The following is a 20,157-nucleotide window of genomic DNA, read 5'->3' on the forward strand; positions in this document are numbered from 1 at the left end:
TGAAAGAAAAGAAAGCTGATTGGAAGGATAGGAAACTGACTGATCAGAGAATTGTATATAAAGCAAAATGCAGCTGTGAAAATAAATGAGAATCTCACAAATTAGTTAGAATTAGGCAGAGGAGTGTGGCAAGGCTGCTGTTTATCACCAACACTGTTCACCCTTTATGTCAGGAAATTTTGAAAGAAATATTTAATATTGGACAGCCAAAAAGGAGTAAGCATAAGTGAAGAAATATAAATTATGTCAGACTTGCTGACAATCTGTTGACTGTAGGTCAACACTCTCAGACATTATAAGGAATGACACAAGCATTGGAAGTAAGGGTGAGGAAAGTCACAAAAGGGAAGATATGGATGTTATAAGAGCAGAAGAATAAATTGAACAAGTAAAACGATACAGATATCTTGGGGGAGTACTAACTGAAGACTAGAGGAGTAAAGAAGAGATTAAGATGAGAATTGCATTGGCAAAGGGGGGCTTTTTTTAGAAAGAAAAACCTCTCTTCAGTAACACAGATCTGAACCTGAAGAAGAAACTGGTAAAATTCTAAGTTTGGAGTATATTTTTATATGATAGTGAAATATGGAGACTGAGGAAAAAGGAAAAAAATAAGATAAAGGCTTTTGAGGTGTGGGTTTGGAGAAAATAAGATGGATGGACAGAATAAGTAATGTAGAAGTATTAAGAAGAATAAATGAAGATAGAACAATATTGGTGACTATCGGAACGAGGAGAGGAAACTGGATCGGACATAAGATTAGGGGAAAAGGAACAATAAATCCGTTTTCGAAGATTCTATTGAAGGTGAAAAAAAAATGGGAAGGAAAATGCTGAAGTTAATAAAGGACATAAAAGGTAGTGAATTCTGTGATGAGACAAAAAGAAAAGCATGGGAGAGAAACAGATGGAGACAACAGTGGTGTCAGGGATCTGCCAACAAGCAGAGTATCACATCATGATGATGATATAGATATCTACATTACATACTGTTATTGAATAACAAATGGATACATAACCTTCAGGTCCCAATAAAGTAGAATCAATATTCTGGAGACTTCCAAATTGTAATAAAATTAGCTTAATTATTAATTTTCTTATTAATATCATATCATTACAAGTAATGATAAGTGCTGAATTGCTGAAGAATTTGATTAACCATGATTATTTGAATCATGAGTGTGATTTATTATAAAAATCTAAACATGCCATAGCTATATGCTTCAAAGAATCTTTCAGTTTCCTGATGAACTGAGGGAATTTAACATGTAATTGAGAAGTAGATGTAAGGAAAGGAAATTACATATGATAGATTTTTAACAAGAATAGTAAAAGTTGTAAGACAAAAGAACTATCTTAACAAACAGATAACAAAATATGAAATAGTTGACCAAAAAAAGGCATACCCATTCTCAGAAACAACAAGCACATCACAACAGGCTCATTTAGGAAATTGATGAGTGAAGTGGTTTCAAATTGCCAACTATATTGTTGTAAATATGCATGCCAAGCATTCCGAATACAAATGATTTCAATCCTAAAAGAGAGAATCTTTTTTATTTACCAATAGGTCTAGTTATATATAAATCATCATTAATTTCAGAAAAATCAATTCTGGTTAGTTCCTCTGGTACTCTAGTACTTTATATTCATTACATATAAAAGTTTCAACAATAGTGTTAAGCAATAAATAAATTATACCAAAAATAGTTATTAGAGTTAAACAATAAAAAAAAAGAAAATACCTTTATAATAGAAGAGACAGTATTCAGATAAAACAAACCATCTTTTCTTCCATAACATAAGACCATCACTACCTTGCTTGTGTAGCCAGCCCTGCATCGTTACTGGTGCTGAGAGAGGTCTTTTTATTGTCGGGGACCGCAACTGACCCCTCTTTGTTGGGGTCCCATATCCAGCACTCTATAAACATAAATAAAAATAAAATTTATTTATTAATTAAAGATAGTAAAGTAACAAAAATTGTATTAATTATTAGGTCGGAGTTAATTTATCGAATTAAAAAAAAAATTTTAAATATAATCAACCAATACTAATCCAATAATTTAAATTAAAAAATTTGTGCAACCTCAAGCAGATCTTATAGAATGCTTATTTCTTTAATAAATGAAACAATAAATAAATATAAACAACAATATTAGAATAAATAATGATAATATAAGTCTACTAACAAATACGTAGAATTTTTACGAAAGGTTATAGTATCGTTTTTAAAATAACAAAGTAAAACTTTTATAGAAGATACAAAAAAATCAAGAAAATACGTATTGATAACTTCACCAACATAGAAATATACAAAATTAAACTGCAGTGGCTGCTCTAAACAATACAACAAATCAGTTGTAATTTCATTCATGGATACAAAGAAAAATAAATAAATATTTTATTGTGATCAGTGTACAATCATTCTGTACGTAGAACATAACAGAAATTGATAATATTCTAATCATGGGAAAAGAACAGGAAACAATCTCAGCATTTATCTAGTAGATCATTGGAAACAATACTAAAACCTTGATCAGACTGTTACAAAATATATAAGAGACGTTCAATAATTAACGAGACAAATTGATGTAGGGAAAAACAATTTATTCAGAGATAATGAAACTTAAACTACTTTTCAACATAGCCTCCAGCAACATTTAGACACTTGTCCCACTGTTCTATTAACTTCCTGATTCCCGCAGCATAGAAGTGTTTACCTTGCTATTTGAACCATTCATGTACTGCTTTTTTGACCGCTTCGTTTTATGATGGTACAGAAAAATGCTAAACATATGAAGTAACAATGCAATAAATAAAAACTAAAATATAATTTATGACAGAAAGTGAAAAAGTAAAGGAAAATTTTATTTCATTTCCCAAATCTTGTCTCGCAACATTAAATGTTCTGCTACAAATTAAAACCTCCTATAATTTCTTTATTGGAAGTATTGTTTCACTATTAAATATTTGTGATTATGTTTAAATGTCAATTTATAATGACTATTCTTTTCTCCAGTTGCATCGATGAAGAGCAGTGATATATTTTCTTAATTTAAAAGGCACAAAATCAGCAGAGATCATTTGTAAACTGCAGCGTCAACTGGAAGATAGTTGTTTAAATAGAAGGAAGATCTATAAATGGATTGATTGCTTTACAGAAGCTAGGATTTTTTTTTTCAATGTACAATGGAAACGTAGGTTTTTCAACTTGTGAGAAAAATGACAGTAGTGAAAACTACTGAAAGCGCCTGCAATCACATTGAAAACAAAAACTGAATCCAAATGGCTTTGTAAACTTTCAAAAGATGCAATTTTTATTTAAACTAACACAACATTATTTAACTAGTAAAATAATACTTTGCTGTCAAGATCTGGCTTTGAGCTATTGGACCACCATAGTCCTGATCCTGTTCCGAAGGATTTTAATCTTTTTACCCCACTAAAATAAGGGTTATAAAGGAATCATTTCTGTGTTAATCATGGAAGCAATGTAAAATTAACTACACAAGACTGAAAAGCTTCTTCAGAGAAGGTTTTCAGACACTTAATAAAAACAGAGTAAGTGCAAAGAACTAGAAGGGGATTATGTTAAAAAATAAGCATATTTAAATTTAATTTGATTATTGGCCGATAAATTTTTTTTTTTTAAACTTCTCAACTTTTTGACTTATCTTTATAAAAGGCATTAATTGTTAAAATAATTTCAGAAAGAATTATTTATACATGATAAATGAAGATAAGAAAACACTGAATTTTTAAAATTTATATTAATATCATTATTTCATAATTATTATTTAAAGACCGTCAACAAAGTAATAATCATTCTGCAGAAGAAAAATGTTTAATTTTAATTTAATTAAATGGTATGCAAATCCTTAAATGAGTCAGTAATTTAAAAATGACTGAAGAAGCATAATTAAGCTCTTTTTTGCTGAGGTATAATGATGGATACAGAAAAATAATTTGCATAGAAGTAAATACCATTATCTTTTCTATTTTTTCAAATAAATGACTACTTATAAATAGAAAAATTACATGAAGAAGCAGAAAAGACTGGACTAGAGATTTGTAATGAAAAAATAGAAAGAGTGATTCAAGTTAAAAAAAATACCTGACATAGATGTAAATACCAAATGTGATAAGATCAAAAGAATCAAGAAGTTCCAATATCTAGAAGAATTCTAAAACAGCAAGAAAGTTCTTAATGGCATACTGACTGTATCATAACATAACCGCAAGAAATGTATTTTAATGAACGACAAGATCAGACACTAAACCATAGTAATCAAACCAGACAGCCTGTATACAGTAGAATGCATATCCCTGAACAATAAATGTCTGCTAGAAGAATTGGAAAACTCACTGGGTTGGTCTAGAGGTGAACTCGACATCGCAAATTGGCTGAATTGAAGTCAATTCAGCTAGGTTCAAATCCTAACCTTTACTAGGTTCAAATCCTAGTAAAGGCTTTTACACAAACATAAGGGTACTTTTATACAAATTGGAATATTAGATCACCGATACGTGTCTCTTTGGTGATTGGGTTTCAGTTAACCACACATCTCAAAGATGGTTGACCTGACACTATACAAGACTCTACTTCATTTAGATTCATACATATAATTTTCATTCATCCTCTGAAGGATGGTAACACCTTACAGCAGTTCCAGAGGTTAAACACAAAAGAGAGAAAAAGAAAAGAATTAGATGAAAATCTTAGACCTAAAAAGAGAACAGAAACATATTTTGAAATCCAATGAACTATACCAGGTAAGAGAAAAATCTAAAACCACTTTTAGGAAAAGAAAACTATGTTTTTATGGTCATATCAAGAGAATCCCGAAGGAGAGGCTAGCAAAAATAATCCTAAAATTTGTAGAAAAACACAAAAAACTGGTACAATGAGAGCATGAAAAATACAACATATAACTGAAAGTGATCAACAACAAATAACAGAATAGGGGACTGGACTAGAGCACCAAAAAATTCCAAGACGCACAAAGAAAAAGAGAACAGACCTGAACACTGAGTCAGAAGAGCGAAAAAAATGCCCAATCAGAAACGACGTGGAAGTTCTGGGAGGAGAAGAAAAAGAATAAGCCAATTCTTAGCACAGGGCATAACGAACAAGAGAAAATATATTCTTTTTTTTTTTTTGTAAATAAAAACCATTAATAAGTAAGAATCTTGAATTTACACATATACGTATTAAATGAACAAAAGAAATATTGATCAATATATACTAATTGATCTTACATTAAATGGTTTTATATATTCTTGAAGAAAGGTGTCATTAACAATACTGCCACCTGTGACTACTTTCCTAAAGGAGTCATATACTTTCACTCATCTCCTTCATAAAAAAAGGTTGTAAGTATAAAAATAAAGTAATAGGTTTACAAAAAAACATCATCTGGAAGCACAATTTAAGTATTTTGAAATAATCGATAAAAAATCTATTTACTATTGATAATGCATTATCAATTAGCAAAAAATAATGGCTTCATTTGATGAAATATTTAAATCAATAATCTAAATATAATTATAAAATCAATAATATTTTGATAAAATTAAATATAATGATGAAAATATTTTAGTTTTTTAAATCCTTTTTTATTTTATTTTGAAAATTCTATTCAAAACAGCTAAATTTTCTATTCAGGAGCCAACTTGGCTGGCTGATAGCATTTTGGCATTATTTAAAATTTACAAAACTAAATCAAAGTATGATCTTTATTAGTAAAACCAAATCATTTATTAAATGGAATTTAAAGTTTTCTTTGCAGTAAAATAGTTTTTACCAACCTTAATATAATAGAAATTTTTTCTTTTATAGTTCCTTGTATGCAGTATGTTTATATTTAGTTATTTAGACTATATTTTAGAGCATGTATGAACTGAATTTTATTTTAAATAGTTTATAATATATTTATAGGTAATTAAATAGGTTTAGTAAAGGTGGATTTGTTACTTTTTAAGAAAAAATGAATATTTTAAATAATTAATATAGGGTTTAACCACACTTATTGTAATAAATTGTATGTTTGTCATCGATCAAGAATTTTTATGTTTTTCCTTCATTCATCCAGATAAACGGTGGAGCAATTCCCTTATTTTATCCATGGGCCGGCACATTTATTTATTCCTGATGTGATCTTTATTGTTATACAGATCAGAATAAAAAAATGATTATTTATTGATATTATATCAAATATTAAGATTATTGAAATTTTAAAATAAATCCTTCATTAAAAAACTAAAATAAAAAATTGGAAATTTAAAGATTAAATTTATTTTCTAGAATTATTTTTGTTTTAAATTAATACGACGAATCTTTGGCACCACATTCATAAATATGTGCTCAAATAATTTTTACCAACATCTTTCTGAATTATTTTGTAGTAATTTTTATATTTATTGTCTTCATACATTTACCTTAACATTATTTCATGCATTAATATTTTTTTTTAGAAATATGGTTTTTTAAGAATTTTATAATTAATTATGTATTCTGTGGTGCTGATCTAATCAAGGTTTTCAACAGTTTCCTTTGATCTATTTAGGTAAATTTTGAGGCATTTCCTTTTCTTTATCCGTGGAATAAATTATCTACCAATCAGAATAAACCATTTAATTATTTACTCTTAAAAATTAAACAGTATCTTAATATTTTTAACTATTACATTTAATATTTATTATTTCTGAGTAGTAATACATACTATTATTTAAGATATGTTAACTATCTAATTAAAAATAAAAATTACATAAATAAAAGAATTAATAAGAGATTAATTAATAAATAAATAATGAAAATCTATTAATAAATAATACAGAGTAATTTTTAATCTGTAATGAAATGAAAATAATAATTATACGTATAAATATTATGTAAGCAAAGGTATAGTGTTTGTTTCCATAGAGAAGGGAGCTAAAATTACTAAAAAAAAGTGCTTATGTAATACGTGAACTTAAAAAAATTAAGCAATAGTTAAGCCAAAAATCTAATAACTATACTAATTAAAATATACAACTGTAATTACATTTTTTAAACATCCTAATCTGCTTTATATAACATTTAATCATATGCAATGTACATTTTATTTAAGCAACGAAATACATTTTGAAAGGTTAAATCAAAATAAATACATATAGCACATTTAAAATTTTCAGCCTTGTTACAGTTAAATCATTAAAATAAACTTGTTTTAATTTTTCACTTCGTTTATTAATAATGTTACTTTCTGTCTTGAAATATATATATATATATATGGGTATGTGTGTATGTGTGTGTGTGTGTGTGTGTGTGTGTGTGTGTGTGTGTGTGTGTGTGTGTGTTATTTAAATAATTTAACTGATTACACACTTAACGATTGTAAAAATGCTACTTTATTTCAAAATATTTTGAGTCAATTTTTCTGATCACACTGAAAATATTTAAGATATACAATTCTAAACATAAAACGTAATTATAATTAATTGCATAATTTAAATCAAAACTATCAGAATTCAGAAACAAATTTTTGATTACTTAATGTTCAGTGTTATATTACTTAAAAAAAAACCTGTGAATTAAAATAAAAAGAAGAAAAGAACTGCTTAAAAATTATACATATTAAATTTATTATCAAAGATGAGCTAAGGCTGTCTGAAATAAGAAAATATACAATCATTTTTTATTTGAAGTTTTCCAATTTAAACTTGAAATCTTCTTGAGTTTTCATTTGAAAATTCTTAATTCTTTATACTGAATATTAATGACAATCTTTGTCGGGTACGATTCATTAGCATGGTGTAATAAGAAACTTACTATGCAATCACCAATTTCCACTACAAAATGAAAACAAGTGATCAAAATCATTACATTTAATCACCAAGTAAGATTTAAACATTTACTAAAAATAAATAGGTTGACATGAAAACTACTTTTTGCAAAATTTTGTTAAAAAAGATTACATGATAAAAAAATTATGTCTGGCTTAACCATTTAATATTTCAAATAATATTTTTTTTGAGATGGAAGAAATCCTGGGTAAGATATTACAACAGTGAAGAAACTTATATCTCCTTTTAAACAATGTTTTTACAACATCTGGGATGTATCATAGAGTATCATCTTTGAAGTTGAAGAGTTTGATGTAACGATAAAATAAAAACAGACGAAGTCAAGTGTAATAAATCAGTTCTCATAAAATTAAACAAAGCTGGGAACAATCTTCCTGTTTGCAGTTAACCTTTATTATTGTTTAACCTCAGGATGGGTGTGTTCTTACTGGCTTTCTTCTACACAATGACAATAAAGCAAATGAATTATAAATTAGCATACGACCTATAAAAAGAAACGAACCTATGAACTTTAAAATAACATTTCTCTACGGTGTCATGCCGCTCATTAAACTCAGATTGCATTTCACAAATCTTCAAGCTACCATTAAATTGGTATCATCACTTGCACACCCCGGTAGCAGCATCAGATACTGTCTATTATTTGTGTTACTGTCTATTTTTCTGCTACTATGTTGCTACAGGCTCTAGAGCAAAATTTAGGAGCAGTTTACGTGGTAACAACCCAAACAGCTAATTAAAGTCCAGTACACATTCAGCATGCCCATCTGAGAGATATATAAATTAACTTATTATGCTTCCAGTAAACTTTGTTGAAACCACGGTTTTTTACTCGGGGTGGAACAGTCTGTACAAAGTCTATAACCATGGCCAATCATAAATATAGTGTAATCATATGGCTCCAATTGACAATGTGGCAAGCAGATCTTTTCTTAAATGACCAACATAGGTGATGAGCAACCAACCATAAGGATCTGGGTCAGCTTGGACCTCTTGCTATGCAGCTTGGGAGTTCTGGTCTAACCTATAACGGTTCAAATTAGAACTGCGACATCAGGTTTAAACATCCGATTTGGATAGAGTAGAGATAGCTTTGATTTTGAAAACGTAACCTTCTTTTCTGCTCTGAATGATAGAACTAAAATTATCCCCACAATTTGAAATCTTAACTGGTCAACACACTGGATATTTTAATATTGTTTTTCCATCACTAACAACTACACAAACTAGAAACTCTGAAAGATGTTTGTATACAGCTTCACTGCTGTTCATATAGCTGAACTGTTGTTGATTTCCTGTGTAATATTTATGAAAAAGGGGAATTTCCATCAGACTTCAAAAAAAGTGTTATAGTAATGATACCAAAGAAAGCTGGGGCAGATAAATGTGAAGAATACAGAACAATTAGTTTAACTAGTCACGCATCAAAAATCTTAACTAGAATTCTATACAGAAGAATTGAGGGGAGAGTGGAGGAAGTGTTAGGAGAAGACCAATTTGGTTTCAGGAAAAGTATAGGGACAAGGGAAGCAATTTTAGGCCTCAGATTAATAGTAGAAGGAAGATTAAAGAAAAACAAACCGACATACTTGGCGTTTATAGACCTAGAAAAGGCATTTGATAACGTAGACTGGAATAAAATGTTCAGCATTTTAAAAACATTAGGCTTCAAATACAGAGATAGAAGAACAATTGCTAACATTTACAGGAACCAAACAGCAAAAATAACAATTGAAGAACATAAGAAAGAAGCCGTAATAAGAAAGGGAGTCCGACAAGGATATTCCCTATCTCCGTTACTTTTTAATCTTTACATGGAACTAGCAGTTAATGATGTTAAAGAACAATTTAGATTCGGAGTAACAGTACAACGTGAAAAGATAAAGATGCTACGATTTGCTGATGATATAGTAATTCTAGCCGAAAGTAAAAAGGATTTAGAAGAAACAATGAACGGCAAAGATGAAGTCCTACGCAAGAACTATCGCATGAAAATAAACAAGAAGAAAACAAAAGTAATGAAATGTAGTAGAAATAACAAAGATAGGAGGAGAAAAGATTATGGAGGTAGAAGAATTTTGTTATTTGGGGAGTAGAATTACTAAAGATGGACGAAGTAGGACGATATAAAATGCCAAATAGCACAAGCTAAACGAGCCTTCAGTAAGAAATATAATTTGTTTACATCAAAAATTAATTTAAATGTCAGGAAAAGATTTTTGAAAGTGTATGTTTGGAGTGTCGCTTTATATGGAAGTGGAACTTGGACAATTGGAGTATCTGAGAAGAAAAGATTAGAAGCTTTTGAAATGTGGTGCTATAGGAGAATGTTAAAAATCAGATGGGTTGGTAAAGTGACAAATGAAGAGGTATTGCAGCAAATAGATGAAGAAATAAGCATTTGGAAAAATATAGTTAAAAGAAGAAACAGACTTATAGGCCACATACTAAGGCATCCTGGAATAGTCGCATTAATATTGGAAGGACAGGTAGAAGAAAAAAATTGTGTAGGCAGGCCACGTTTGGAATATGTAAAACAAATTGTTAGGGATGTAGGACGTAGAGGGTATACTGAAATGAAACGACTAGCACTAGATAGGGAATCTTGGAGAGCTGCATCAAACCAGTCAAATGACTGAAGACAAAAAAAAAAAAAGTTGATTTCCAAAGTTTTTTCCCCTGCAACACAATGCTGAAATCGGGGTAGGGCCATTAATGATTATATCAATGGCATTAAAAATTAAAAAAAAACAAAACTAATTTAAAAAAATTATATAATAAAGCTCATAAACTTTAACTATGCACTGTATAAATAAAGAAATAATTTATTTAGATTAGTATGTTACATCCATTAAGTCAGGAACATGTACATGTGGTGTAACTAAGAAATAAAATGTTATTGGTCAACAGACATATGGTAACAAGCGTATGAATATATGTAGATAATAATGTGAACAGATATCATGATTAAAATTAATGAAGAAATTTTAATTAGTAATAATTAAAGGGCTTGGTCAATTCCAAGCCCATCACTACTCAACTCCCTTTTTCAAACCGATAAATTGCATTCCTGTTACTACTAGCAATAAGAAAGGTTCAATATCCCCATCCCTTCTGCTTCCTGCTGTGTTTATACCTTTTTGAGGATTAATTCCTCATTTAGTTGTCATTAGTAAGAGTGCATGTAGCAGCTGTAGTGCATTGATCATATAAGTTATGAAAAGTGTGAAGGGTAAATCAATCTTAGTAGGTGGTGATTAAAAATTCAGATTCCACAAACATCTGATGGATGGAATTCAATGATGGGCATGCAGCATAAAGATTTGTAAGAGTATCTTAAAAACTGATATTAAAAATAAAATTGTTGAAAATTTTCAAGAACACACTCATGCACGTTTGGAAAAAAATATTAACAGACAAAAGATAACAATTTCTATGAAAAAGACATTTCATGTTGACTGTCAAAACTCTTACAGAGAGAATTAAAAATAATGGAGATGTAGAAACATTATTAAATAGAGGCGTTGAATTAATCATGCAAGTAATGAAGTGGTCCAACACACGGTGTTCATGAGTGATCAGTTTTTGCAGTACAGGAAAGCATGCAGGAGAAAATTTAGCATACTTATCCCAGAGAACATCATTGGGACTATGCTATAGATCAAATGATTGTGGCACACATTGTCCACGATCCTGATCAAACCAAGTTGGTGGAATATGCCGGCCTCCGTGGTGCAAGTGGTAGCATCTCGGACTTTCATCCAGATGTCCTGGATTTGAACCCCAGTCAGGCATGGCATTTTTACATGCTACAAATCATTCATCTCACCCTCTGAAGCAATACCTAACAGTGGTTGTGAAGGTTAAAAAAAAAAGAAAAACAGTTGGCGGAAGATGTGAGTAAATAACTACCTCTGAGTCTCTCTTAGGGCAGGTCCCCAGCCCCAAGAGGTCAAAGTTAAAAAAAAATTTTTTCATTGGGATCACAGGATCCCAATAAGTTATTCAAGGCATGGGGCAAAGACTGGAGATAAGACACACGGGGAGCTGTGGTAATACTGTAAGGTGGACCTGGTATCTCATGTATTCATGTGTTAAATGAATTTTGGAAACGTTAAATAATAAAATTATTATCGATTATATTTCATTTAGCATATTTTTTTTGGGGTAAAACTGTGTCTATTAGTTACAGTTTTATTATCATCTATTAGTTTTATAATAGCAAATAATTTAGTAGATATAGAAAGAAACTTTTAAAATGTTTGCTGCAAGTAATAATTTATAACAATGAAAACGTTTTGATGATTGGATGCGATTGGTGATATCAACAAGCAGTCGTATAAAATTATAGACATTTTCAAGAAAGTTTATTATGCTATTCTTTCAAAATAATAAACAAAATACAAAAAATTGTACAAAAAAAAACTAGTAATAAGCTTAGTGACCAATAATACAACACACACTAATCACACAACAGAAAATGTTGTTGTGATTAGTGTGTTATGAACAATACATATTGTTCATAGCTTGAACAATATGAAATCTAGAAATAAACTAAAATGTGACAAAAACAAAATATTAAATGAACAAACATAATATAGATATAATATACAGTACGTTCATAAAGTCACATGTGGCCTGAATCAGACACAAATTCTATATTTGTAAATTTGTTGTTACATGGTGAGTCAGGCAGGTACTTTGCTTGTACTGCACTGACAAGATTAAAATAAATAGATCAACTTGTCACATCTACATCTGTGTCAGTAGTTTCATAGCAGCACAATAAGCATTCTATTCTCCCAGCATATATTTATTGTACAATGTTATTTCATCTCTAGATCTAATTCTGTATTCCTGAATGTTTTTATGATTAATTTTCCTGATAGTGCAGCACTAAATTAAACTGACTATTTTCTGTTTAGTGTCCAGATTTTTAAAAATAGGAAATGTACTTTATCGTAATCATAGTGGTTGTTTGTCAATTTTCAGGATGACAGCTTGTATGACACTCATCTATTTCTTTTACATTTACCTGAAAAGTCACTTTCAATTGGAACTATTCACAAAGCTACAAAAAAAAAACTAAAGTTACGAACCAATAAATTCGAGTAGTGCAAGATCTACAAGAATCTGAATTCAATGCTGTAAAAGGTTCAACCGTTTCATTTGAGATGGGTGTGTTTTTTGTACAATTTTTTTTTTGAAAATGTGATTTCATCTTTCTGGCCAAAGCAATAGAAAATGGAGTTCTGAGAATCTTCACTTTTATAACGAAAAGCCACTTTGACGCACAATTTCTTGACAAAAAGTGGTTAGACCCAATTTTTTTTTACAGGACATGTTACAGAAGTAAATAAAAATATTTTAGCCTCATTTGAAACTGCCAGTTATAGCAAGATATAAGGGGGCAGATTTAATTATGGGGTTGTAAGGTAAATTTTTCTACTAATGTTTAATTAAATAAATTATGCAGCAGTTATCTGCACAGTGTGCACAATGTGGAATTTGTGGGGAGAATCAACAAGCAATATCCCTTTCCTCTACCAATGAGAATTTCTTTAAAGACGGACAGGTTTACTTCTTTACAAGGTAAGGCTCTCCACCCCTGCATCACTCTATACTTGCAGATTTCAACTTGGGACTGAGATGTACTCATGACTAATGACACATATGATTATTTGATACAAAAAATTATTTCCTTCTTATTTTTTGAAATCGATTCAGGAACTATAAGCAAATTTCCTGTCAGGCTTGTTTCTAATTTCAGGTCAAAGGTTTTAAAACCCATCTCGCACAGATTTTGAAAATCTAAGGTGAGTTTTTTAGACTTAGAGTAGTAAGACAGATTTAAAGAGTTGAGGAAAGAATCTAAGAAATATTTGGAGTGTACTTCCATATGATATGAAAATTGACTGTAAAAAAAGGTAAAAACGAAAGTCTAGAGATATTTGAATAATGGACATGAAGGAGACTGGAAAAAAATATATATTGGCAGACCGAATTTGTTTTCTCTAACCAATTTACCACCTGCTGCCAGGTCTGGGTGTGTGTGTGTGTGTGTGTGTGTACAGATTAGCAATTGCAATCAATGTTAATGGCTTGTCAAGCCTGACATAGCTGCAGATATAATGTTAGGAAAGCTAATTAGCTAGGATATATCATTAGGTAGATGGATTGATTAAAATAATACTAGAAGCTACATAGAGCACAGGACAGAAAAGAATAAAGATTACATATGAACTAAAAGTAAACAGTTGCTATCAAAATCTCCAAAGTTTTACTGTGAATATAACAGAATGGTGATAAACAAGATGCAAGGGACAAAGACTCTGGATTTTTTTTATACTGAGCAAAAACACCAAAAATTATTTCTGAAAATTTTCCCAATTAATTACATTACAACTAAACCTTTTCTTGTTGTTCATGCCAAATTTTGACAAATAGTTTTCAACTTTTCAGTTATTTCCAAGTAATAGCTATTTCAATTTAGAATGGTTATTTTAAAAAATTACAAAGAAAATTATTAAGATTGTAATAACACTGACTAAGAATATCCTTATATGGTAAGATTAATCATTTTAACAAAAATAAATAAATAAAAAAAAGAACTGTTAAAGCTATTAAAAATTAACCTACTTCTATTTATAAAATAATAAATGATTATCTAAAAGGGAATTTTATCTATCAAACACATTAAACAAATTTTGAGTAGTTACTTCATATTACAAATCTTTAATCTGTTTTATCGGATTCTGCTTCAAACTGGTCATTGTTTGTCAAAGTTTAGAGAGTGTAAACATATAGATGCGCAGTAGTACTACTTAAGAATGTCTGAAATATTGTTAGCACTGCTAATAATACATTGGAAGGTATAGTTACTGTGACAGGATATTGTACATACCAGTTCAAATCCATCCCAACTTACGCATCAATTGCTCTTTCTAAACTTCAATGCAAATAATTCTGTGATTGTAAACTACATTTATTGTAGATGTTTGTAATGTACATAATTACGTGCATGTTTTTGTGATAATTACATTTAAAAGAACTGATAAAATTAATCTGTATTACGAAAGTTGTATTTATTACACCATAATTGCAGTACTACTATAGTTCCGTAACTATAATGGTTGTAGTTGACCAGACGTAAGCCATCAAAAGTGAGATAGTTATCTGAAGAATAACTAGTATCCCATATCAGGATTATTACGGAATATGAGGAAGAAAGTAGTTTCCCATTGCCTTCTTCACCGAGTCAAATATACAGTTGCATACTAGCACATCAAGCTGATCGAAAGGGATGTAATGTTCAGTATTACAAAAGATACCTTCACTACAGGGACTGATTGTATAATGCACATCATTAATTTCAGAGAAAGCATCTTTTATATTATTTTCATTGCTTTATCCCATAAAATAAGCTACTATGTAAAATTGTGTGACTAAGTTAAGGAAAATATTTCATTAATGTAAAAGATTTATATATTTTTGGACTCGGATGACCTCAAAATACTGAAATGTTGAAAAATTCCTGGGTGTGGTCATTTTTACTTTCAGATTAAAGTATAAAAATGTTTTGAACAATGTGAAAAATATAAGTATTTGTAGAAAATAAAACTATTGGAGTAAAAAAGAAAAAAAACAAATTCACAAGTTTAAACACACATGTTATAGTGTACCTATATATTTTATTTTTCGTTATTACCTTAAGGGAATATAAATCTTTCCTTGGTCAGTGAGATCTTTTAATTAAAAACAGTGAGTAGGGGTGAAACACACACACACACACACACCAAATACAGTAGTCAACTTAGTTGATGTGGGATGTAGTTAACGGTCGATACTCTAATCTTATTAGTATAACTTATAACCAGATGTTACAACGTGTAACCAAGTTATCCTAACCTATAAATAATGTTCATCGGTTTTATTATTTTTTTTCCTTTTTATATAATTTATTATAGTACTAATTATTATTTTTAAATTTACTAATATAAGAATCACTATTTTTGGTAAACTAGCCGGCTTCGCATGGACACTACACGATTTTATAAAACAGTTCCTTATAGGCATGATAAATGTAATCGTTATTAAACAATGTTACAGTACCTAAGCAGTTCAAAATATAACAACTATTAGATTTTATTGTAATTGTATAATATACAGCGTACTTCACGAAGAAATAGAAATAATCTATAATGGTGAAAATACAGAAAAAATGTCATACAAATATATTATATTTGGAAAAGCTTTGTTTTCGAGTCATCGCCTATTGAAAATTTGTATCTTCATAATTCTCAGTGATGATATGAATTTAAATATATTATTTATTTTTTTTTAACGACAAACTGAACTAAATTAAGGCGTAATAAAAGAAAAAGAATTTTTAAACTTACAAATGTTTAATAGTAGTCTTGGCAACCATCATCAATGACTGGTGCTGCTGTTTTCAATTTTTCATTGGTTGATGGTACTATTTAGCGGGTTTTATAAATTAGGTAGACACGTATAAATAAAAATATATACGAGGTGCTACCGAAAAGTTCGGGAAATTTTACCATAAAAATAAAATAGCTTACCATAACTTATAATTTCCACTGTCTCCTTCAAAGTAATCCCCTTTGGCATTGACACAGTGATCCCAGCGTTTTTCCCATGATTCCATGCATCCCTGGAAGTCTGCAGGTGTAAGTGTTCGAAGCACGTTCTACGTTTCTTCCTGAATCTCCACAATCGTGTTAAAACGACGGCCTTTCAATTGAAATTTTATTTTCGGAAAGAGAAAAAAGTCGCACGGGGCAAGGTCAGGTGAATAGGGTGTGTGGGGAATCACTACCCGTCTTTTTGGAAGCCAAGAAATTTCAAACGGCTAGCGATATGTGCGCGGGCGCGTTGTCATGGTGCAGAACCCAGTTGTTGATACCCCACAGATCTGAACTTTTGCTTTCACGTAACCGCTTCAAAACTTCATAATAGAACATCCCATTGACATTTTGACCAAGAGGAACAAATTCCTTATGGATAATGCCTTTGATGTCGAAGAAAACAATCATCATGGACTTCACGTTGCTGTGAACTTTACGTGCTTTTTTTGGCCGCGGTGAACTTGGCGACGACTGCTGCTTAGTTTCAGGTTCATACCCGTACACCCACGTCTCATTACCGGTTATGATGTTGGAGATGAAGTTAGGGTCATCTCTTGCTGAATTTTTCAATTCAGTACAGACAGTTACGCGATTTTATTTCTGGTCGCTGTTCAACAGTCTCGGTACGAATTTTGCAGCAATGCGTCTCATGTTCAAATTGTCCGACAAGATGCGTTGCACGGACCCATATGACATTTGTACGATTGGACAAACATCATGGATTGTTTGTCTACGATCTGCAACAATAACCTCTCGCACTTTCGCGATGTTTTCCGGTGTTGCGCTTGTTGATGGTCTCCTGAACGCTCATCGTCATCCACTGTCGTTCATCCATCTTTGAATCGTTTGTACCACAAAAAAGATTTACTTTTACTCATAGGATTGTCACCAAATGCTTCTACAAGCATGCAATGGGTTTTCTACACCGGTTTTTTAAGCATGAAGCAAAATTTGATGCAGGTTATTTGCTCTTTAAAATCTGCCATTTAGAAATTCGCCGAAGCAGAAAAACACAAAGTTACACAACTGCGCAAAAGTCAACAATGCAGCCTCTCACCGTCACAGCTGTTGGAACACTGATTCACAAAGAGTACTGTTAGCCACATCTAGCAGCAGCAGGTCGTACCAGCAATGGTTCGCGCGCGAAATTCAAATTCCCCGAAATTTTGGGGTAGAACCTCGTATATATACTACTTTTCCGTCTAGATAACGCTACAGCTCTAGAAGGGAAAGAATTGAAATTGGTCCAGTTTGGGAATATGAGGTTTTCACCAGTCTTAAAGCTAAAGAATGAAGAAGTATTGTACAGGTTTATCATAAAAGAATGGTGCAGTTTTGAAAATGGTTTATATTAAAACAGAATTACTTAAGTTTATGTTTTTTATTTTTCAAATTTTTTACATAATTAATAAATTTCAATATATGCGTCCTTAGTCCCTCGACAAATGTCCAAACGATACTCAACTTCTCTCCAAACATTAATTTACATTTCTTCGTTAATGGTTGTCACTGCTTCATTAATCCTGTTTTTTAAGCGGTTTAGGTCGCGATTTTTTTGTGTATAAACAACGCTTTTGATGTACCCCCACAAGAAAAAATCAGGTCTGGACTCCTTGGAGGCCAAAGTACGGGTCCTTGCCGGCCTATCCATCGATCTCCAAATTTTTCGTTCAAAGCGTCCGTGACCGATGCATTGAAGTGCGGGGGAGCACCATCTCGTTGGAAATGAAATCGATGAATGTTTTCAAGTTCATCCGGCTGAAGAAAGCAATAATCGGTTAACATATCAAGATACACGACTCCATTAATTGTTTTTTTCAGCAAAGAAGAAAGGCCCTATTACACGATTTTTCATCACACCACACCAAACATTAACTTTATTCGAATCGCGTTGTTTCTCAATAATTGCGTGCGGGTTTTCAGAGCTCCATATTCGTGAATTGTTAAAACTTTGTGAACTGTTGATTTTGGAATACCTAATTCGACGCTTCGACGGGGGATGGACTTCCCAGGACTTCTAATTGCCGATCGTCTAATTAGTTCAACCGTTTCGTCTGGTACACTTGGTCTGTCGGTCGATTTCTGTTTCTTAACCGATCCGGTTTCTTCGAATCGTTTGAACCAACGTGTTATGTTATTTTTGTGTGGTGGATCTCTTCCGAATTCACGTCGAAACGCACGTTGAACTAAAATTACGGATTTTAATTCAGCCATCAATAAAAACACTTTGCTTTATCTTTATCCGAGAACATAGAAACTCACTAAACTCACCGCAACAACAATACAAGAACTGATGTTGTGGTTACAACTGCTGATAAACAAACTTTTGGGTTGGAGGCTTTCAGGGATACCAATATACCATCTAGAAATTTCCCTACAATCTTCCTATGAATTACTAAAACCGCACTATTCTTTTATGATAACTCTGTACATTAGGAAACATTCATGGACCCGATTACCAAGAAGGAATTTATAAAATAAAAAGTGAAATAGAAATTTATAAAAATGCAGAAAAAATAAAAGACACTGCCGGAGAAGAAATTACAATTTTATGAATATTTATACAGAACGGGCGAAAAAAATTCACGTACAAATATTTAGTAGAACTATTAAAACTAGCCGGTTTAAAAAGGTAGAAAACGATGTTAAACTTTAAAAATCTCCAAAAATTCCTTTTTAATTAGAGACTGATTTAGAAAACTAATTAAAGAATCTAAAATTTCCAGAGAGGAAAGGAGGATCCTTAGTGGTCCGGACGAACTTAATAAAAGGAAATTTAAAAGGATAATTTTTATTATTTTATTTAATTGGAACTATGAAGAAAAATTGTATAATTTAACGGAAAAATGATTCGGCCAGCTTAAATTGTTAGAAAATATATAAATGCGCTAAATATAATTTTAGTTATGTATCGATTTTTTTTTTACAATCTAAATTACTAAGCGTAAAAGTACAAAAATTTTTTAAAAAGGAAAAAAATAAGTATAGGGGGAAAAGCTTAAGATACGCGAAGATACTTGATGTAAAATCAATTATCATTATTGCAATAACAAGGAAGCAATAAAAAAAATCAGTCACGCTCTTTTCTTTTGCTAATACAAAAATAATAATAATACATTTTGCTATGACCTTAACGTAATTTTTGTTTAGAAAAAAAAATCGTGTCAAAACTACCTTCCAGTTTTTTAATAATAATAGAAACTATAATACTAAAAAAATCTGAACTCTCACCAGTACTAAAACAGCTTCCACCTATTTATCTATATATCCATCCTAGTAAAATACTACTACAAGTATACATATATATTCACGCTATCATTGCAGATATTCCTGTTGGCATAACGCCAAATAAAACTTAAACAAGCATAGACTATATTAGTTTCTATGTCTCACAATAAATAGATAATGCAAAACCCTAAAAACAACCAACACTCAAAACTTCTCTATGTTTTAACATAAAATTTATTTTATTATTAGCAAATTGTTTAATTATTTATTTAAAAAAATAATCTATACTATTATATAAAGAGGAAAAGGGTTTTTGTTTGTAGGAAACAACCAAAAAAACTACTCGATCAATCGCAACCAAATTTTTATTCATGTTTCTTGGCATAACCGAGAAGGTTTTTAAATATATTTAATCTTGAAAAACAGTTTATAT

The 20,157-nt window shown here is 30.7% G+C and overlaps 1 protein-coding gene across 3 annotated transcripts in view; it reads right to left on the reverse strand.

Annotated features, from left to right (window-relative positions):
- Positions 1–20,157, reverse strand: part of LOC142332611 (uncharacterized) — a 643,294-nt gene that overhangs the window by 283,610 nt on the left and 339,527 nt on the right. For all 3 annotated transcript variants that reach the window (XR_012758351.1, XM_075379149.1, XM_075379148.1), the window contains one exon: positions 1,746–1,923. Coding sequence is in view for 2 of the 3 variants with exons in the window: in XM_075379149.1 (XP_075235264.1) it covers positions 1,746–1,923 (178 nt within the window). In the remaining variant the exon portion in view is untranslated. The remainder of the gene's footprint in view (positions 1–1,745; positions 1,924–20,157) is intronic.

This window comes from Lycorma delicatula, chromosome 11, assembly GCF_047948215.1.
Source record: "Lycorma delicatula isolate Av1 chromosome 11, ASM4794821v1, whole genome shotgun sequence".
NCBI classification, from domain to species: domain Eukaryota; kingdom Metazoa; phylum Arthropoda; class Insecta; order Hemiptera; family Fulgoridae; genus Lycorma; species Lycorma delicatula.